The sequence below is a fragment of the Suillus paluster genome (genome assembly GCF_016628075.1).
Source record: "Suillus paluster strain FC165 chromosome Unknown EDB91scaffold_34, whole genome shotgun sequence".
In the NCBI taxonomy this organism is placed as follows: Eukaryota; Fungi; Basidiomycota; class Agaricomycetes; order Boletales; family Suillaceae; genus Suillus; species Suillus paluster.
In genome coordinates, this window is record NW_024537594.1 from 350,223 (window position 1) to 370,359 (window position 20,137).

A 20,137-nucleotide genomic window follows, 5' to 3' on the forward strand; every position below is an offset into this window, starting at 1 on the left:
GTCATCCTTAAAGGCGACTGACATGATTCAGACTTCTATAGCGGGAAAATTTACCTCATAACGGCCAACAATGAGTCAACCAGTCACGGTCATTCACCTGACTGTAAGACACAACAGACACACATGTGCCCTATAGCTCTCCTCACCAACTATATTTCACTCCTCTTGGATCAGTCGGTAATTCTGTCCTTCTGTTCCGCTTCTCGGAAGGTATTTGACTATCGTAATCTACGAACAGGTTGGAACTGTCATTACTTTCGGCGGTGGACGGCGACTCGCATAGTCGCATCCCGTCTGGAGAGGTCCAGAGTGGGATTGAACGAACTGCCGACGTTGCTGTCAACCTTCGGCATCACTCGGGGACCTATATCCACTAGGCATACTTAGGTTGTCGGCAAACTCATCAGTGTACGGCAACCTCGATTCATTCAAGCGACCGTCGGGTAGCTTGTAGGTGGGTGGGTAGGCTTATGTGCTAGCACCCTGGAGCTGGGTACGGTCATCAACTTCCTGAGCCCGAGGCTACGCGTGACCGCCAGGATCATCATTTCGACTGAATGATGGAGCGTTTCCTGTCTTAGCAAAGTCCCGTCACTTTCCCGCACCTCATTTCCGCGCGTGAATCGGTGTTTCCAGTCAATTTCCATTGCAGTCAAAGTTCGGCACCAAGTAGTGCTGGTTTCATACATCCCGGGACAGGTCGCCAGCAACCCCAGGACACTATCGAATGACAAGTTCGAGGGCATATAAATCTCTGACTGACCTTTCAAACCTAACCGAAACGTCGATGAGCATGATATAGCACCTGCTAAGGTCAGTAGTATGTTGCTACGTTCGAACTTCGCAGCTGAACACATGTTTGACATGATCACTATCGATGTACTCATATACTTGAGTCAATAGCAAGAATATTACGATTCTCGTTGATTGGTGCCAACCAGAAGTAACTTTCAAAACGGGATGTCCGACCGTGTCCTTTTGGAAGGAGAGTCTGTACTAAGAGATGCGGTGGCCTATGGTGAATGGAACTTTATTCTGGCGATGTTTAGGCTCTAAGTAAGATGAACTGATCCATGCAAATTTCGCGCAGAGTGCCGGTCGTGAATAAAAGATCACCCAAATCAATCCTCGCATACTGTAACTTCAACCACGATCCACAGGAAGACCAATTTGCGATGATCGGCGCCGCTTCCATGGCACTGAAAGGTCAATTGGTAGTCAGTCTTCAAATTTGTAGCACTGCAAAAGATTTAGCCCGTACACGACAGGTAAATCATTTTTGACTTCACGCAGGGCGGCGGGAGTTGGGAGAGCTATAAGAACCTGTCGGCACGAAAGCAATCTCCCTCAGCCTCTCGAGTTCGCTAGTCATGCTATCCTTCTTCGCTGTACCTCTTCTGGCCCTGTCTGCTGTAAGCGCGAGCACGCCCGCCGCCCGCTCCATCTCACCCGTCATAGGAACTTGGTATGCCGGTTGGCACGCCACTGAAGGATTCCCGCTGTCCTCAATCAGCTGGGGAAAGTACAATACACTGTACTACTCATTTGCGTAAGTTGCCTGTATCGGCTTGAAGGTAGATGACTTTGATGGAGTGGTTAATGTCTCATGTCTCTTAGAACCACCACTCCAAGCGTCGGCAGTTTGAGCCTGGACGGCTCTAATGGCGAATTACTTCCTCAGTTCGTTTCGGACGCCCATGCACATGTGAGCAAAGGGAAATTTACCGCTTCAACAATTGATATCTAAGGCACGTGCAGGGTGTTGCGGCCCACATTGCTATCGGGGGCTGGACTGGGGGCCGTTGGTTCTCTTCTAATGTTGCCACCCAAGAAAACCGGACGGCATTTGTCAAGACCGTAACAGATTTTGCTCATAAGTACAACCTGGATGGTCTCCAAATCGAGTAGGTTGATACTTGTGGCCCCGACATCAAGCGCTAACCTTAGCTCTCCTTGATTTCCGACAGCTGGGAGTACCCAAACAGGCAGGGAGTCGGCTGCAATACCATTAGCGCTGACGACACAGCCAATTTACTCGAATTTCTCCAAGAGCTTCGCCAAAACTCAGTGGGGAAAAGTCTGACCCTCTCGGCTGCCGTATCTGTGACACCTTTCAGAGACGCTAGCGGAAAACCTTCCACTGACGTCTCAGGTTTTGCGAAGGTCTTCGATTACATCACCATAATGAACTACGACGTTTGGGGCTCGTGGTCTTCAGGTGTGGGGCCCAATGCACCGTTGAATGACACCTGCGCCTCGTCCGCGAACCAACAGGGTTCTGCTGTTTCTGCAGTCAAAGCTTGGACCGAGGCAGGCATACCGGTCAACCAGATTGTGCTCGGCGTTGCTTCCTACGGCCACTCGTTCAGCGTTGCTCCCCCTCACGCCTTCAAGTCTGACAAGAAGACGCTGGCTGTATATCCCGCCTTCAACGCATCGAATCAGCCATTGGGTGACGTATGGGATAACGTTGGTGGTGACGATGGTTGTGGCGTGTACCAGGGCCCAGGTGGCACATTCAGATTTTGGGGCCTCATGGACGAGGGCTTCCTTACCAAAGAAGGCATCCCTGCTCACGGTATTCACCACAGATACGACGATTGCAGTCAGACGGTAACAGATCTTCACATCTCAATCACACAAGGAATGCTCATTTCTCTGTTTCACAGCCGTATGTATACAACGAGACCTCGCATGTCATGGTATCATTCGACAATACCAAGTCGTTTGCTGCCAAGGGCCACTACATCAAGAAGACTGGGCTGCGCGGTTTCACAATGTGGGAAGCTGGTGGTGATTACAACGATATGCTCCTCGAGTCTATTACTAAGGCTACTGGGTATTAAATATGTCGTCATTCCTGTGTCAGCTCTCCGGTCGTTACTGAAGTGGACTATTATATCTCGTCTCTTTTCCTATTCTAGTTTACTGTAAACATGTTGGCCGCCCTTTCTAATAGTATTTTCCCTTCTGCTCAATGCTTAACGAGAACGCCCGCGCTTGCGGTCAATGCAGGCATTCCGAAAGCAGGCTTTTCGTCTTTATTGAGTTCTACAGGCTGTTCTTTAAATGTGGCCATTGGTGTTTCGTCCTCAATATGTCACGTACAGTACCGGGGATTCCGAGCAAGCGTGGGACTGGTCATTATTGGCCTCAGGTTTGTTATCAGGACCATCTTGAGCCCCTGCATTGAATCTTCTTGTAGTCACACCCGCTGGCGGGAGAAGTGAGTTCCGCTAGGATCAAGGGGGTAACTAACTTACAAGAATAATCGAACTTTATCATAGGATATATTGGAGCTTCTGCGACGATTGAACATGGCGGTTTTGACGTTCAAGTGAGGACTTGCATTGGTCCCCATGCACTTGAGTGTCGCTGTCCTCCTGTTGTTCACGCAGCTCTGGATGTCCCCAAAAAACTTCATTGAGCAGCTCATTTATTTTGAACCAACCAAGCATCCCAGCGGAAAAATTATGATTATGATGTAAGGAGCCACAAATGACGCGTACCATGTTCCAATAATAACATATATAGTGACGACTGCAGTCAACCGTCAGTCAACGAATCCTCGCAAACTCGAACCTGCCGTGGAGGGAAAATCGAGTCGGCATTAGGATTATACGCAGACGAGTCAACGACCATACTATCTCCGTTTCATCATGTCCAACAATTTCGTGAGTGCGCTTCCATTCTTGCGAGGTTCCGGGGAAGGGAGTTCCCTCACAAACACATTAGTATCCACGGATAAGTTTTCCTCGTTTCTCGCCCACTTTCGAACCGTGTCCACTACGCGCCTTTCGACCCAACGCATCGTCATGCTTTCTTTTTGCCAGACGCCGTCCGTCAAGATAGCGAGAGGACCGCCAATCCTCGCACGAGCGGGCGCGTCACTCGAAAAAGGCAACGAGGCGGCGCGAGAGCGCATTCTGTTTGCCATGATCACATCCGTAAATATACGGTCTCCGACCACAACCAATTCATCATCGCGGACCGGAACAGGAAGGGACAAAAAGTAGGCACGAATTGAAGCGATGCAGGAATAACCAGGCTTAAGAGTGTTGTGTCGGAGAACCGGGACAGAGAGGCAATATGACACCGATTCTGCCTGAGTATGTTTAATTTCTGAGAATGTACGACGGACTACTGGTCATACCTGGATTCCTCCTGCATCGAACTTGGTGCCAGCGGAGTTGCTGACGATGAGCACGTTTCCTTCCCCGAATGTCTCACGACATTCTCTCCAGGCGTTCTGCAGAGTTGGCTCTTAACACTCGAATTCAATTTATGACCCTTTGAACACACCTCGAGCTCTGGCACAAGGGAATCTTTATACGGAATCGTCTGCTGCGTGTTCAGGCAATTAGAGACGGCGAAAATCTTGTGACCAACCAAGCAATTGTCTTTATCAAAGACTGCTCCTCTATAGCCTGCATTTCGAAGCGCCAAGAAGTCAATTTGGCGAATATCTGTCTGTAGTATATGCGTTAGTGGTAGTCATAAATGCGGCAAACTAGGGCGACCTTTTACTGTGAGATGTGGAATGACAAGTCGAGGATTCCTGAGCAGCTGAAACGGAGCAAGAATCCCTGGAATGTTCAAGGGCATCGATAGGAAAGGTGAAAATAATAGTTTTGTCACTTGTAATTTGCATGCACTCCGGCAAATGCCGCAGTATTAGACTGTCCTCGGTACTGTCGACTGTTGAAGAACAAGTCCATCTCTAACAACGTTAGCATCTGCCTATTCACTCCAGCAGTGTACTAAGAAACATGGACGACGACTTTGATTTCGACCGTGCAGCCACAGCCTTTCCTGACATCTCCTTCGACGGGCAGGGCGACGTACCCTTGCCATCTGCCCCCGCGCCCAGCAGCGGCTTCTCATTTGATGACTTCGACAGTCCACTGGGGGAGGTGAAAGTCACAGGCGATGATGAGATTGAAAAGTTTGAGGATCAATTTCCAGAGCTGAATGTTGGGCAGGTGGGTAGTGCTTGTTCGTGGGTGACTGCGCTGTATTCATTTTCCTTGCTGCGTAGTCTGTATCTTCTCCCCCACCCGCACTACCAACTTTTGGTGCTCCTCCTCCGTTCGCTCCTCGCCCACAACCATCGGCATTTTCGTCTACGCCAATTCTCAACCAACAACTCGACGAGGATGAGCCGGAAGTTATCAGGTACATCACCAATTCTTTATATATGAAGTTTACCGCTGACAATTATCTACCAAAGGCAATGGCGCGAGAAACGAGTAGAGGAGATCCAAGCTCGCGATGAGGCCAGCAAGGCTAAACGCCAACAAACTATTGCGAAGGCTGAACATGCCATTGACCAGTTCTATGAGGAATACGCTGCAAAGAAGGAGCGAACTATTCGCGAAAACAAGTTAGTCAAGCCTTGCACAACTAATGGGTCCTACTGATGAATTTCTCAAAGGGACGAAGAAGGAGACTTCCTCGAGTCACTATCTTCATCCCTTACCAAAGGGACGACTTGGGAGCGTATTTGTGACATTGTCGAGTTGCAAAATTCCCAGAGCAAAACAATTGCAAGGGCTGGTCCTGGCACCACCGACCTTTCACGGTTCAAAGAAGTGCTGTTGCGTTTGAAGCGCGAGGGAACTGCAGCTCCCGGTGCAGCTGGTTATTAAACATTACGTGTTTTACATGTGTATACCTCTTGTTTTAATATCTGGACTTTTATTTTCTCCTAAAAGACCACGAGTGCACGAACGTAAGCAAAATGGTAAGTAGTAAAAGCCTGTATCCTCAGAGCTTAGGGGAAATGTTGGGAGACAGGTGCGCCTCCACCCAGGTGATACACTCCTCAATAAGCTTCTCCTTCACGCCGTCTGGTTCATTGTGAAGTTCATGATAGCCGCCCTGTAGGAACATAAGGTTGTGGTTCGTAGAAATAACATCGCGATCGCTTCACTTGGTAAATGGATATCTTCTTATCCTTCGCTGGTAGTCGTTGATGAAGTAGCTCAGAGGCTTTGACAGATGTTACCTGCGAGACGTCAGAGCTGCCTCGGAAGATGTGTTCTAAAGGACGCGAACCTTGTCATCCGAACCATGTATGAAGAGAACCTGACATTATTCGTGAATCGTACAGAAGGGGGGTCGGCTGAAATAACTTACAGGGAGGTCTGTGGGCCAACGAGTGTAGTCAGTGCGTAAGAGGTGCTCGCCCTAAAAACTAGAGGTGAAACGTCGACCAGAAGAACAAGTTGATTATTTACCCCGTCTAACATGTCACTTACACCGCGAAGCGACCCAACTTGTTTAACCATCGGGTCTTTCGAATATGCATCACCGACAGCCCCGTCATGCGACAAATCCTATGATGCTATGGTTAGCCGTACATATCAGTAAGGAGACAAAGTTGTGGGTACCTGACCCTTGACTTCCGCCGGAATGGTGAGTGAAGGCGCTAGCAAACTAGCCTTGCCACCTATCCATCTCGCTGCTTTAGCAGCTGGCTTCGTTTGAAGGATGAGGGAGGCAGTGGCAATCACGCCTGCGAGGCCTGTTATTGTTTCCTTTGCAGGCGGAGCGTTTGCCCTAGGTAGGAAACGCAAGTACCAATGCTCCACCCTAGGGGCATAAATGTACATCTTAAGGTTCGATATTCAAGTAAAACATATGATGCATACCATTGAATGCCCATACAGAAACACGGGAACGGAACCGAATTCGCTCTTCGCATGGTTGATAGCCCACTCAATATCTTCAAGTTGTTCCTTCCAGCTCGTCTTCGCATATGAACTATCTTTGCTCTTCATCTCCGAGTCTAAGGCCGTCCTCCCAAAGCCGCGCTGGTCATACGCAAAGACGGCTATGTCGCGCGCGGACCAAGCAGGAAATACATGCTCGTACCGAGCTGATGTGCTCGATGAACCCGTGCACGAAAACTACAACAGCTTTTGCGGTGGAAGCTGGGCAGTAAGTGCGAGTGTAGAATTGCGTGCGCTGTGGACCAACCAGCCAGGACTCCGAGAAAGCTGTCATGATGATTAGCAAGAAGAATGATGGGAACTTGCAACTAGTCATCCCCAATTTGGGAATCCTGTGCTTTGTCTATCGGAGGCAATAACGTCTGCCTCGGTCGAGCAAAGTACTGCTAGTACTTGTCTTTTAGCTACCAGACCTATAGAGTAGTCGTTCCTCCTTCTACTATATAGCAATATGGCTCGTCAACAACCAAGAACCAGCTGTATATTCAAATATTGGACGAACAATCGACACTCTGCTGGCGAAGTTCCCCTCGCAAAACGCGCCCGCACTGCTTCGTCAAGTCCTCGCGCCAGCGACGAGCCATTGACGAGCCATTCAGCCTAATCCAACCAAATTCAGCTGCTCAGCTGACTCACGCTCTCCCCTTGTTAGCATTATAACCGTACCCCACGAGGTCAAGCCACAAACACCTTTTTACAAGTCGTATACTTAATCTGAGATGTCATCTGGTCCGAGATGATTCTCGGCTGAGGACCTCCTGGTTCCCTCGAGGACCCCCCTTTCCCTCAGAAACAAGCCTGAGGAAATCCCCGGCGCGCATGGGGAAGGTTTGATGTGCGCCCTACTTACCTAGACTCGTCTTATCTACTACTTATTGCTGTTCTCGTCGACGCTCCAAACATTTTGGGTTACTGATATCACACACGGTGGGTTTCAAGATAGGCGCGTAAAGATAAGCTGCCAAGCAATGCTTGAGTGCACTTGTTAAGGATGCAAGGATGCAAGAAATCACAGGGGTAGTGCAACCAGAGATTGGTTCACCCTGAGATGCGCCTTTATCGCTATGGTAGTTACGTTCAGTTCTTTCGTCTAGATGACGTGCTTATAAGCCTTATTATCCCAGGACCCCTATGACCCTGTCTGACAGTCAGGCATTGATTTCTAACAATGTGGCACGTGCGGTTGCATAGCTTGATCCAATATATAGTTGGTTTGTTGGCCCTTGCATCCAAGACCACTGTTAATGACCTTGGTGTGTCCGTCGTCCCAAAGTTCAAAAGTCGCCCAGTGGCCCCCTGGCAAATATCAGCACAAAAGTTCACTCTTGTCACAATCAACATTGAACATGCACTTCAAGATTCTTTATCCGTCGGGTGTTCCTTATCCCCACACACGTGCGCTGCCTCCTCTGGCACAGGAAGATTCACGGCCAAGGAGCCTAAACAGGGGTTTATTAATGATCTTTCTGGTGTGGCGTTCTAACCTTTCTGAGCATCACACTGGAGCAGAAGCTGATCTTTTCTGTGTGGCGCTGACACCCTGAGATTACTATTGGAGACAATCAAATACCGCAGCCATTGTCTTATCTACTCACGGCTCCAATAGTGAGCAATATAAAATGGCCCCTTTGCCAGGCTTTTCCTCCAGCAATCCTCTCTACTCGCAACTAGTAGGTTGTCTGAAGCATCCACGAACCATTCTGCGACTGAACACATCCTTGCAGCACAATCGCACATAACATCATCATCATGCTGTCCTACAACACTGAGCAATGCAACTGCACCTCCACGTGAGTCTTTTCATGCACTACGTTTCAATGACAGGGTTCTGAATGTCTGTCAAAAGCTGCAACTGCCTGGTCGGTAGCTGCACCTGCAAGAACTAAGCATCACGCGAAAGCGCATGCACAACCATCTTCTTTCTGCCTTAGCGCGTATTTAAATATAACCGCCTTGACCGTTTGACTTTGAGTGTTGTATTGAAATGAGCGTAGTTTGTAACAGATCTTGATAAAGCTGAAAGTAAAGATTGAAACTCTTTGGAACTGTCTGAATGACCTGAACCGTCCCTTCACGTGATTGAGCAAACTCAACTACTATATAGGCTATAGTGTTGCCGCGAACTGAACCCAATCGAAACGAGGTGGGAGTTCGTTCTAGGTTCGATGGGTCGAGGTGAAACGAACCGAAGTGTAACGAATACGGCTCGAAGCTCCAGCCAATGAGAAGTGTTTGTAAAATGAAGTAGATATGAAGTGGCTATGTTTCATTCTACGTTATCATCGTCGACATTTTGTAATAGATCAGCAAGCTCGTCGAACTTCCCCGTAACTATCAATTCCTCTGCAGCCCTTCGTGTCACAGGCCCCGAAATCCGATAGTCATCCTCTTTTGCAATCAAATCCCTAGTGAAACATAGTCTCTCCTGTCTGTAAGAAAACTTGAGAATCTGGAGTGCTTCTATTATTCGTGGTGAGAGTCTGCTTCGACGGAGTGTGCATGTTTCTTTGCTGAATGAAAATACACGTTCGCACGGCACAGAGGATGCTTGAGCTGGCAGGACATCCATAGCAACGCAGAAAAGTAGTGGATAGACTTTTTCCATGCGCTGAAATCGACTTCAGCGCCTTCCTTATGTGAAGGAAAAGTCGAGCTCACCTCCCAGAAGCGAACGAGATCAGTCACGCGCTCGCCCACATTGAATGTGACTGTGGAGATGCAGGAGTGTTGTTTGGGAGCCCATATGGCATGTGAGGGTAAAATGGTGGACGTGCATGAGCGGCGGACCATGGCAGACATAGGCTGCCTGGGTGAGAGTGATGATGCTGATGCTGTTGCTCAGATGCCGAAGGGATACTAGTAGCAGAAGCTGCAGAACTGTCCCACTGGTGAAAACTCATGTTGGTGAATATAATACTAAACTCACAGTACGACGCACGAATTTATACGATGACCTAGACACCGGTCGCCTAACCACGCTTGAGGATTGCTCAACATTTGTATTGTACAGCATTGCAGGCGCCTGTCCTCTGGCGCTAAAGCAGTACTGCGGTCCGATGAAAATACGTATAATTACGTTCTAGACCAAAAGGTTCGAGGACGGGAAACGGAGGAGCAGAATACATTGAGGAAATGCTAGAGATGTGAGGTTGCTGGAGTACTACTCTAACAAACCACCAAGTCACAGGCCAGATTTAGCATTTCGTTCCTAATTCGATGCTTATCTACAACGAGGCGTAAACGAATCGAGTTGTATCGAACTGCCTCAGTTTCGAACCGAACCCAAATTACCTCGAGGTCACTTCAGTTCGACAGCAACACTATATATAGGTGTTCCCAGCCAGACTCGTGACCAGTCCTTACCTAGTCCTCAACTCTATTCTTCATCGTGCTGCTCAAACGGTGAGGGAAGCATCACGAAAGGCTTGGATGATGGAGGATTAGTCCATTGATTTTGCAAGTGCAGGTCGCGTCGCGTCAATAGTGAAAATTATATTGTTTATTTTGTATTCTATGCTACAGCTTAAAAAACCTGGTTTGTTTCATTCGCTAAAGGTCACGTTATCCTGCGACCTCCAAATTCAAAGCCAGTTTTACCAGTCCATCTATCGACGGCTTGCCTCATAGGTAAGGACTGGTCACGAGTCTAGTTCCCAGCTGCAGGTGGGTTCCCTCGCTTTCAAACAACCTCCTCATACATGTCCTACTTAGGGTCAACAAGATTCAAGTACATCGATAATTCAAATTGTCGCCATGTGTGGAACTTATGTCGAGAAATTTACGGTGGCGCTCAGCCAAAACACCAAGCGAGAGCACGTGACCACGATCAATTCCCTTTTCGAGGCGGGATTCGCTGACCTCGCTGGCACATGACCAGTTTGTGTGACAGGCGTGAGTTTTGGTTGAAAAAAACAGAGCGTTTCAACAAATGCGCTGGCAGGACGGAACAAACGCGAGTGGGGTGCGGGCATGATTAGCGACGGCGAGTGGTAAGGTAGAGTATCAGTAGTATGCTACTAAGTAGTAGGCAGTGAGTGTGGAATGTACAGAGTCAGCCAAAGCAGTGAAACATCGTAGCGAAGCAGTGAAAGCACTGAAAGGCAATGATAGTATGTAGTAAAAACGGGACCGGTATCACTTGTTGCGAGAGATACGGTCCCCTCGTGCAGCGCGTGCCTTGTTCACAGCCTTCAGAAGTTGCGTGTGCCCTAGCTCGGCCTCTGGATAGGCTGCGAGGAAGCGTGCCTCGTTCGACTCGTACCTGGAGCCGAAACAGAGGGTTAGCAGTGCCGGCAGTGTAGATACCAGCGCAGGGACTTACTGATTAATGAACTCTAGCGCGATTGTTGCACGTTGGTGGTACTTTGATGCAAACCGTCTATTTGCACCTTGGTACCAGTGCCTTGGCCAGTCCTTCAGTGGCGTTGTCAGTCCTCGGTCTCGATCGCCAACAAGCCAGTGTTCGACAATCTCCTTCCAGGAGTTGTGCTTCGGGCTGGTGGTTCCGTTGGGACGAGAGACTGGGACCCGAGGGATCACAAGGCCAGGTGTTGGGAGTTTCTGGGTACTTGAAGCCCGAGTGATGCTGATGGGCAGCGTGGTGCAGAGTTGTTGTGACGAGGTGCGGATGGATGGCTCGGTGGTAGGGAGAGTGTGGCTGACGACGGGCCTGGGTAAAACCGGCTGTTCGGCTCTCGCACATATGTCTCTGACAGGTGGAGTTGGTGTGCGGGAGGCACACTCAGAGACGTTGGTGAAGCGGGGGGCCTGAATCGAGACGCTGGAGAGCGATTACTGTGGTGCAGGCAGCCTGTGCTACAACACTCGTTAGGGAGCGCATGTCATTGCGAAGGGAGTTGACATCTGCTGAAACGGATGCGTGCACCATGCGAAGCTCTTCTGTCGATGCTGGTCTGGCGAGAGCATGTTCGCCAGCAAGGGAGGCATCAGCACCGCGGGAGATGGGGGCAAGGGCATCACTGTAGTCAGTCTCATATGCATGTAGTTCGTCGAGGAGGTAGCGAACGAGTGTATCACGCTGAAAATAGACACAATGAGAAAAAAATGCTGCATCAGTCAAGTGTCAGTCATAAGAACATGAGACATACCTGCTCGCCATCAGCCCATCCCCCCCACCAACGAACTTTAGCGAGTGTCCACCGCTGGCCCACTGGAGCAAACATGAACCAATATTGCGCACCTCCCCGACGAAAGCAGTGAGTTGAGAAGTTACCACGGATGCCAGCGCCAGCGGTTGACTCATTGATCCATTTTTGTACCGTATCGTGAGAGATTGGCTGTCCAGGATGCACAACACCATTTGCACTCATCGCAGGAAAAATGAAGTCGTTCGGCTGGAGAGTTCGCCCGTAGTGAAATGATTCAAGCCACTTGATCCAAACTAACATCCAGAAGAAATTGTCGCAGGCTGGCATGTTGGGGCGTGGATAAATCTTGTAGTGATTTGCTGCCAGTGGTGAGGTCATTTAGTCATCCGGCTTCGATTTAATGTGAGCAACTCACATCTCAGATCTGCTTCCCATTGGCCCTTGTCCACCTTCTTTTGCCATCCTTTCCGGTGAGCGAGAAAGATCTCGAAGTATGATGTGCATTTACTCAGCGTGAGTGTCTCGTTTGCAAGGTACACGCCGAGCACCCCATCCAAAATAGTGGTATCAAGTGAGATATCCTTTCTTTGCAACTTTACAAGCTCAAAACACCTGCGGGCAAGTTAGATCGCGCACGTGCTGCGGAAAAGCTAATCAGATCTCACCTTGTCCATAACGTCCATCCGTTCGATGCGAACGTGACTTGTTCAAGATGGCGAGTAAGTTTTGTCCTCATTTCCAAGTCCAGGTGCATATCCGAAGGCCGAGCACCACTCATCACCTTCTGAATCATCTGTAGTGCAATCTCGAGTGGACACACAGCCTGGTGCCATCGGAATGCCCGATCCATGTAGTCCTTCGTCATTGCCATTGAGTGAGTGCGATCTCCTCCCTCGGCACTTGCCTTATGCTTGATGGATGACAGCACATCATAAATGTCTGCAGAATCAGCAGGGTTTCCTTCCCAGCGCTGCTTCGCCTCATTGAAGTGCCATTTGCCACGATAGGTATCACCATCTCTAAAATGTAAGTCAGTGCTCGTATGCTCTAATTTGTGTATGATAATACTCACGATAGCTCCCACAGCTTCTTAAATGCCGAACGGATGCTCTCGACAGTAGTTTTGCTGAGGTTCTCGTGGAAACCCTTTCAGGGACATGAAGAGCGCCAGTGCTTTGTCAGAGCATCTGTTCGGGATGCTCTCAAATGCATATTTGAAGGCCGGGTCCTCATACACGTCATTGTCGGCATGTATTTCGGCAGTTGCAGGCAACAGAACGAGTGAGTTTTCAGACGTGTCACCCCTCCAAGTCTCGCTGACAGCAGAACAGCTCGGGGTTTCGAAATGGCTTGCCAACCATTCCCGTCCACGCCGAACATGCCCGGCATAGTTTCGTCCTTGTGTTATTTGCCTGAAGGTGAGTTTTTATTCCATGTTCCTTACACTTTTGGACGTCTGCTAAAGCTGTCTTCGCAGCAAGCTGATCTCGTCTTTCGCCCCAGCTTTCTTCTAGAGCAGTGTCTGGCAGCTGGGGGGCTTTCGTGGAATCCTTCTTGAGTCGTGCCATACTTTGTGAACACGAACGAGTGAGTGTGGCACAAAGGTAGTTCAAAATTTCGGGACGGAGATCATTGTCAGGGGCCTCTAACTAGTTAATGACAATTTCACATTTCACATTTCACACTATTTAGATTAGGAGACGACCAATTTGATTGCACTAGGCACTAATATACTGCTGCACTACTTGGGGAGCCATATGATCCAGTATTGTTTGCCGGAAGACGCATGTACGAGGGAGAGAATTTCCCCTTGAGCTGAGTTGCCTAGGGTGTTGTGTGCCAACCACCAACCATCGACTTTGATATTATAAATAGCGATATCATGCCGCAATGCCATCAACGTTCCACGAGCAATTATTTTGAACACCGGCCGGCGGTCTGTGTGGTCCGCATGCTGACGGGGCAACTAAAACATGAGTGTAGAGTCTATAAAAATTGAACCCACATGTGCCGCCTACCTTGCATATGGTGCGGAGACATGCAACCCTCCCACACACTCCCGTGCATCTTGTCAATGATGGCATCATCGTCCCAGCCCAACTGCAGCCTGCAGAAGTCTGCAAGGTCTGCAAGATGTGGCTGGTGAGGACGACACGTCCAGTAGCCCATTCTCCGCGGCTGAAAAAGATGTTGGAGGATGGACATATTTGTCGATCACTGCACGATGTGGAAAATCGCATGGGATACAATCTGCGACAGCCTTATACCGACGCTTGAGGTCATGGTAGGGGTCATTGGTGAGCATAGTGCGTAGTGTCATTGACGAGGTCCTCTGCACGCTCAGAGAACTCCTCCGCGGCATAGACAGGAATGTGCAGAGCATATTCTCGCCAATTCTGCTGCACATAGCAACCTTGTGAGCAATCTCGATTCCACAACCAGGCACCCCTCTATCATAGTCTCCGCCTGCCAGGAGGGCAATGAGCAGTTGATCTCCTCGGTCAAGGAGCACATGCTCGAGACCATCCTCCGTATACACTTGAACATTGAGATAGTCCTTGTCGTTCTTTGCACTGCGACAAATCAATGGCAAAAGCATGAGAAAAACATGATGGCATACGTTCTAATTATGCACACGCTCCGAAGATCAGAACATCACTGTCCTCGGTCATCACGGCGTTGATAACACCGTGGGTGTTCATGGCAGCCAATTCGGCTTTGGCTTCACTCGGGGCCTGGGGAGTGGTGAGACAACAGTCTCATTTGAGGTGAGCAAAACTTACCTTGGTCCACTGAAAGCCAAACAACTCCAGCATGCGCTGGAAGTCATGGGTGAGCCAGTGGGGGCTGTCTGATTGTTCGACCCTTGTCTGGCAGGTGGCTCAGGCTATCGAAGACAAAGACCACATGCAGGGGAAGCTTTAGTAGTGCGCCCAGCCGAAAAATCAGTCGAACCCCATATCCATAAATCCTTGTTCACTGGTGCATAGTATATTCTTCTTTGGTTTATTTGACAGATACAGTACTTTTACCTTTCAAACTCCCTATTACGTTGCCTTAAGCGGCTCGGACCGATTTACTCTCACATATCCCCATACATATCACGGACGATCGACCGCATGTCCTGCGTACATTTCTAGCGAACCACGAGGTAGCTCGGACATCCCAAGCGATGATTATCTCCATTATTTACCTAGTAGCCGATTTTTTACTTAAGGGATGTTCTCCGGGATCTTCACAGTCGCAGCATACTGCAGATCGTAAGCGCTCAGCTTTGCCTGGGCAATCTACACAAACTCAGTCCTCTCGCGATCCCAATGCTTCGAATCATTACCTGGGTTTTCAGGATGGCGCACATGGACAGCTCTCTCCCACTGTGTGCGCCATTTGTTTGGGGAGTCACACCCACAGCTTCATCGACTGCACCGCCGAGTGTCTCTGGAGCAAGTCCCACCCTGTGCTCACCAACAGAGTCAACAAACAGCTACTATTATGTTCCAACAACCAGCCACTCTGCCTCGACTGGCAGAGGAGTCGTGGATGCAGCAATCGCTCACACAATGAACGACACATTTGCACCGGTTGTCCTTCCACCACACACGGATCTCAGCATTGTTCTCAAGCACAGAAAGTTGCGGCCGATCACACCTTATAATTCTTCCTCCTGGGAACATTTGCTTCACTCTCATGATCTACTCGATCGCTACCCGGATATCCCGCTTGGTTTACGTGCAGGTTTCAATCTGCACCTGCCTTTGCTGCACTCCACTCAAACCCCACCTAATAGTACTTCAGTTCATCAATATCAGGATGTGTTCTCAGCCATTTTGTCTCGCGAGCTGCAAACCGGTCAGTACATCGGTCCTTTCACTCGCCTGCAACTTGTGGACGCCCTGGGACCCTTCCAATCCTCACCCATATCAATCATTCCCAAAGCTGGCAAAGCTGGAAAATATTGTGTCATTCAAAACTTCTCTTTCCCTGATATTCTGTCCCTGGCTCATCCATTACCATCCATTAATTCCATGGTTAACTCCGATGATTTCCCGTGTACATGGGGGACATTCGACACAGTCTGTACCATCATCCGTGGTCTACCACCAGGCTCTCAAGGTGCCACACGGGACATGGCTGAAGCTTATCGCACTGTTCCGTTACACCCTTTGCAGTGGCCAGCAACAGTGGTCCGTTTGTCGGAGGATGCCTTCTGCATTGACACCTGTACCGCCTTTGGCATGGGGCCATCAGCCGGGGCTTATGGTCACGTTGCTGATGCTGGGTCGACTTATTGCGAGCACAAGGTCTTGGACTGATTGTCAAATGGGTCGATGACCACCTGTTTTTCCGCATCCGCAAAGAGCATCTCATTACTTACAATCATCAGCGTTTGTTGGTTCATACTTGCCTGGCCCGAACAGGCCAGCTTCAGAATGGTGGTCGTCTATGGTACAAAGGTGACGAATTTAGTGACAGTTCATTTGATGAGTTTGCTGAAGACTGCGGTTTCCCGCTCCGCGACTTATCTGAATCTTCAGTTCGCTCGCATGAAAGTGATAGTGAATTCACTTTTGACTTCTGCGACATTAACCGCACGTCCTCCGATCTCGATATACCTTGGGAACCGACAAAGGACACCTTGTTCAGCTTTCAAGTTGTGTACATCGGTTTACTGTGGTGCCTCACGTCGCTCACAGTGGCGCTGGTGGAAGGAAAAAAGGAGATACTCTGCCACCATCACAGCATGGTCTTTGGACGTCACCCATGTACTACTCAATGTTCAGAAGCTGCATGGGAAACTTCTTCATGCCTGCCTCGTGCTTCCCGCTGGACGAGCGTACATCACCTCACTCGAAAGTATGCTTGGAGTCTGTAGTGCGAGTCCATTCATGCCACATCACTCTGTCCGTCATCTCAACGAAGACCTCAAGTGGTGGTCTAAACAACTCTCTCTACCTTTCGTCGGTCGGTCAATCCCACACCCAGTTCAACTCGTCGATGCTCGGGCCTTCTTAGACGCCAGCACCACTGTCAGAGTTGGAATTGTTATCGATGGGCATTGGCGTGCCTGGTACCTATGGCCAGGATGGCAGACACTCAATGGAGAATGGGACATTGGCTGGGCAGAGGCCACCGGTTTCGAACTTCTCATCCATGCCCTCCTGCGGGCCTATTCCAGAAGTTCAGTCTCACTTCAGGGTCTATTGTGACAATAAGGGCGTCGTTGATGGTTGGCGCAATGGACGGAGTCGCAATAGGGCCACCAACATTGTTTTCAGAAGGGTCCAACATCTCCTCGATTCCCAAGACAATTTCTCCTCTTTCCATCTCCGCTATGTCCCCAGCCAAGACAATCCAGCAGACGGGCCTTCCAGAGGTGTCTTCCCCCCGAGGCATTTCTTGCTCCCACCCATTCCTCTCCCTGGGGATCTCGAAAAATTCCTCATCCCGCCGTCTAACCCAGGCACTTCACAAATGGACACAGTGGCTAGTCATTTGCAAGCTTGGTTGACCGGAGAAGAAGTGAGACTTCCCGCAGTCACACTGCTCTCAGCTATGAGGCCACGCGCTGTCGGCGCTCCATGTTTTGCTAATTCCACTCCCTTACTGTTGCCCGCACCCACAGGTCCACCGCATCCATATGCCGCCAGTTTGACACCTTTGCTATCACCTCTTCGTCCGCATTGCCTAGCACGCGATCGCTTGCGATTATGGGTACCTGCAACCAAGCACTCAGGCACGGATCGTGCTGGAGCGCCAGTTCCAGTCTCCAAGGCCGACCTTGATAGAATTCTCCTCATCATCTCTCATTCTCATGCTTCCAGCACACATGAAACTTACGGATCAGGGCCCTTAGCATACCACGTATTTTGCGATACTCGGGGCATTTCTGAAGATCAGCACTGTCCAGTGCCACCCGTTCTACTTCTAGCCTTTGTTGCGGCCTGTGCAGTGTATGCAGGTGCCACGCTCGAGAATTACTTTTACGCAGTTCGCGCCTGGCATCTCCTTCATGGAGCACCTTGGCTACCAAATCATGCCGAATCATCCCTCGCACTGACTGGCGCTGCAAAGTTGGCCCCTCCATCCTCCAAGCGTCCAAAGTGCACTCCTTTCACAGTGGAGCTCATCATCAAAATCCGGAGTGTCCTGGATCTGTCAAAGCCGCTACACGCTGCCGTTTTCGCATGTCTGACCACTTCATTTTTTACCATTGCTTGCACAGGGGAGTTTACGGTACCTTCTCTTGTCAGCTTCCACACCGACCCCAGTGCCTACATCAAATTCCGTGACATTCATTACAACCAAGATCAGAACAGTTTCAGAGTAGTAGTCTTTGGCTTGCTGTGGACCAAGACATCCGCAACTGGGGAGGACGTTTATTGGGCCGCGCAGTCTGGACTAGTTGATCCCCAAGTAGCTCTCCAACAGCACCTCACCATTAATCAACCTCCCCCTTCTGCCGCTGTCTTCAGTTGGTGTCATGTGGGAGGTCTGCAGCCTTTGACGAAGTCCACATTTCTCACCTGTCTGCAATCCGCCAGAGATCAACTAGGGACTGGAGCGCTAAAAGGGCATGGAATTAGAATTGGTGGCACTTTGGAGTACCTTCTCCGTGGCGTACCTTTCGACAGCGACAAAATGATGGGGTGCTGGAGTAGCGATGCTTTCATACTCTATCTTTGACAACATGCTGTGGTGCTTGCACCCTATCTTCAAGATACGCCAATCTTAGAACCATTCATGTGCTATGCCATACCTCCGCCACGTTAACTTTCGGTAAGTTTTCTACATCGCCTTTCTCCTTTTGGTTGGGGGACAAGCATGTGCTTGCTGCGTTGACGGGCTCCTTAATTTTCGGGATACACAGCTCATACTTGTCCTTTCTGCTAGGTCCTTACAGTCTGTTTCAGCCTAAAACCCCTGTGGGGTTTTTTACCCAAATAAGCCTTTGTTTGTTGCCGCCGTCATTATAGTATTTGTTTGTCATCGTCGTTATAGAATTTACTTTGCCTTATCTTGTGCTCTCCCTTTGAGTCTAAGTGCATAGACGTGAATTTTTCCAGATATCCTGACTTATTGGGAAAGCCAGGTGATGAAATGGTGTAGTGTGTCACACGTCACAGGGGGTGCTGAATCGAGTGAAATACTACAGTAATCGCGACAGAATGTAGTTACAAAGCTAAACATAAGATAACGTGTTGAAGCATGATGACTTCAACTCCAGCGGAAAAGAAAAGTTTCAAAATGAAAGAATGATACAAATGAAGCACGTATGAAGTCCAGCAGACGTCCTTGCACTAAGAATCCTCTTAGTGTCAAAAGGGGTGACAGATATCATTGAAGAACTGGTACCAGCAACCTTTGTTTTCCGAATTTTCATCACCAACTACAACATGTCCCTGTTATTTTCATCTCTTGTAAGAATGAAAGCGTGTTAGAAGATAGAGCTGAACTCACCAGGGGATTGCGCAAGGCATCTGCCTCCCTGGCAGAATCCTTCCGCTGACCACACATTTACTGTTTTGAGAGGTTTCCTTCACTGTCGAGGTTAGCGGATGATGCAGGGTCATCAGGCAATGAGGTGCACGCATCGGTAGGAGGTTCATCTTGCTGCTTTCCTTTACCCTTGTCTTCTTTGCTAGTGCTGAGCGGATCATTTCCAGTGGGTTTCTTTCATCGAACACGCATTGCCCGTCCCATGTGCTTTCCTTTACTGTTGAGGCCGGCGGAGGATGCTGCATTATCGGGCAATAGCGTGTGCACGTCGGCAGGGTATCATCTCGGTGTTTTCCTTCATCCTTCTTTGTTTGCCAGTGCCGGGCTGGTCATCCACGAATGAATGGCCCATGATGAGGTGATTGTATATGACATCCTGATTGATTTCCTCATCTTCCTTTCTTTCTTGGCATTTCCCATCCAGCATTGGTGGGTTGCCTGTGGTTGTCACAGGTGTGTTTGGGCGAGCACAACGGAAAAAGGACCTGCATTTGGGGTGCCCGGGGGGGTGCACAATCCTAAAAAGTGTCAAAACCTGGACAAATGGGGGGAACTAGATGATTCCGGCTGGCAATATTACAAGTGCTAATCATCAGTACTGGCTATGCCACTGCATGATGAATCATGAGTTTCACCTTGACAGAATTGTTGCATGCATTATTGGGCACATCATCAGCAATGTTATTAGTACGTGGAGGCTTTGTAGTTTCTATCTATCATTGTCCTGTGAGCAAGACGAGGCAAACAGTCAAGTGTGAGAGTACTGACGTCGACGAGTTCAATTTCCTGCTGTGCATC

At 49.3% G+C, this 20,137-nt stretch overlaps 6 protein-coding genes across 6 annotated transcripts; 2 read left to right on the top strand and 4 right to left on the bottom strand.

Annotated features, from left to right (window-relative positions):
- Positions 1 to 1,129: 1,129 nt before the first annotated feature.
- EDB91DRAFT_474942 (glycoside hydrolase family 18 protein) lies at positions 1,130 to 3,053 on the top strand. Its single transcript, XM_041327389.1, has 5 exons — positions 1,130 to 1,549; positions 1,618 to 1,705; positions 1,759 to 1,904; positions 1,968 to 2,613; positions 2,670 to 3,053. The coding sequence occupies exons 1-5, from the start codon at positions 1,371 to 1,373 to the stop codon at positions 2,844 to 2,846; spliced, it is 1,236 nt and encodes a 411-aa protein (XP_041176188.1). The 5' UTR covers positions 1,130 to 1,370; the 3' UTR covers positions 2,847 to 3,053.
- A 590-nt stretch (positions 3,054 to 3,643) lies between these two features.
- On the bottom strand, positions 3,644 to 4,605 carry EDB91DRAFT_1249590 (HAD phosphatase; the record flags this gene model as incomplete). The annotated part of the gene is made up of 4 exons (XM_041323110.1): positions 3,644 to 4,105; positions 4,154 to 4,249; positions 4,303 to 4,470; positions 4,528 to 4,605. The coding sequence occupies 4 exons, from the start codon at positions 4,603 to 4,605 to the stop codon at positions 3,644 to 3,646; spliced, it is 804 nt and encodes a 267-aa protein (XP_041176189.1).
- Positions 4,606 to 4,671: 66 nt separating this feature from the next.
- EDB91DRAFT_1139831 (clathrin light chain-domain-containing protein) lies at positions 4,672 to 5,712 on the top strand. The gene is made up of 4 exons (XM_041318940.1): positions 4,672 to 4,982; positions 5,039 to 5,175; positions 5,231 to 5,383; positions 5,435 to 5,712. The coding sequence occupies exons 1-4, from the start codon at positions 4,770 to 4,772 to the stop codon at positions 5,646 to 5,648; spliced, it is 717 nt and encodes a 238-aa protein (XP_041176190.1). The 5' UTR covers positions 4,672 to 4,769; the 3' UTR covers positions 5,649 to 5,712.
- Positions 5,713 to 7,032, bottom strand: EDB91DRAFT_1139835 (alpha beta-hydrolase). Its single transcript, XM_041318941.1, has 7 exons — positions 6,907 to 7,032; positions 6,654 to 6,869; positions 6,583 to 6,594; positions 6,393 to 6,539; positions 6,240 to 6,338; positions 6,139 to 6,189; positions 5,713 to 5,880 (listed from the first exon to the last, which is right to left on the bottom strand). Exons 1-7 carry the CDS (start codon positions 7,006 to 7,008, stop codon positions 5,767 to 5,769), a joined length of 741 nt encoding a protein of 246 aa, XP_041176191.1. The 5' UTR covers positions 7,009 to 7,032; the 3' UTR covers positions 5,713 to 5,766.
- A 1,983-nt stretch (positions 7,033 to 9,015) lies between these two features.
- On the bottom strand, positions 9,016 to 9,273 carry EDB91DRAFT_1031709 (uncharacterized protein; the record flags this gene model as incomplete). Its single annotated transcript, XM_041312735.1, has 1 exon — positions 9,016 to 9,273. A coding segment is annotated over one exon (258 nt), but the record flags the coding sequence as incomplete, so codon positions are not given.
- A 1,396-nt stretch (positions 9,274 to 10,669) lies between these two features.
- On the bottom strand, positions 10,670 to 13,231 carry EDB91DRAFT_1290103 (uncharacterized protein; the record flags this gene model as incomplete). Its single annotated transcript, XM_041324835.1, has 8 exons — positions 10,670 to 10,995; positions 11,056 to 11,501; positions 11,530 to 11,772; positions 11,843 to 12,201; positions 12,258 to 12,454; positions 12,508 to 12,861; positions 12,915 to 12,988; positions 13,145 to 13,231. 8 exons carry the CDS (start codon positions 13,229 to 13,231, stop codon positions 10,869 to 10,871), a joined length of 1,887 nt encoding a protein of 628 aa, XP_041176193.1. The 3' UTR covers positions 10,670 to 10,868.
- Positions 13,232 to 20,137: the final 6,906 nt, after the last annotated feature.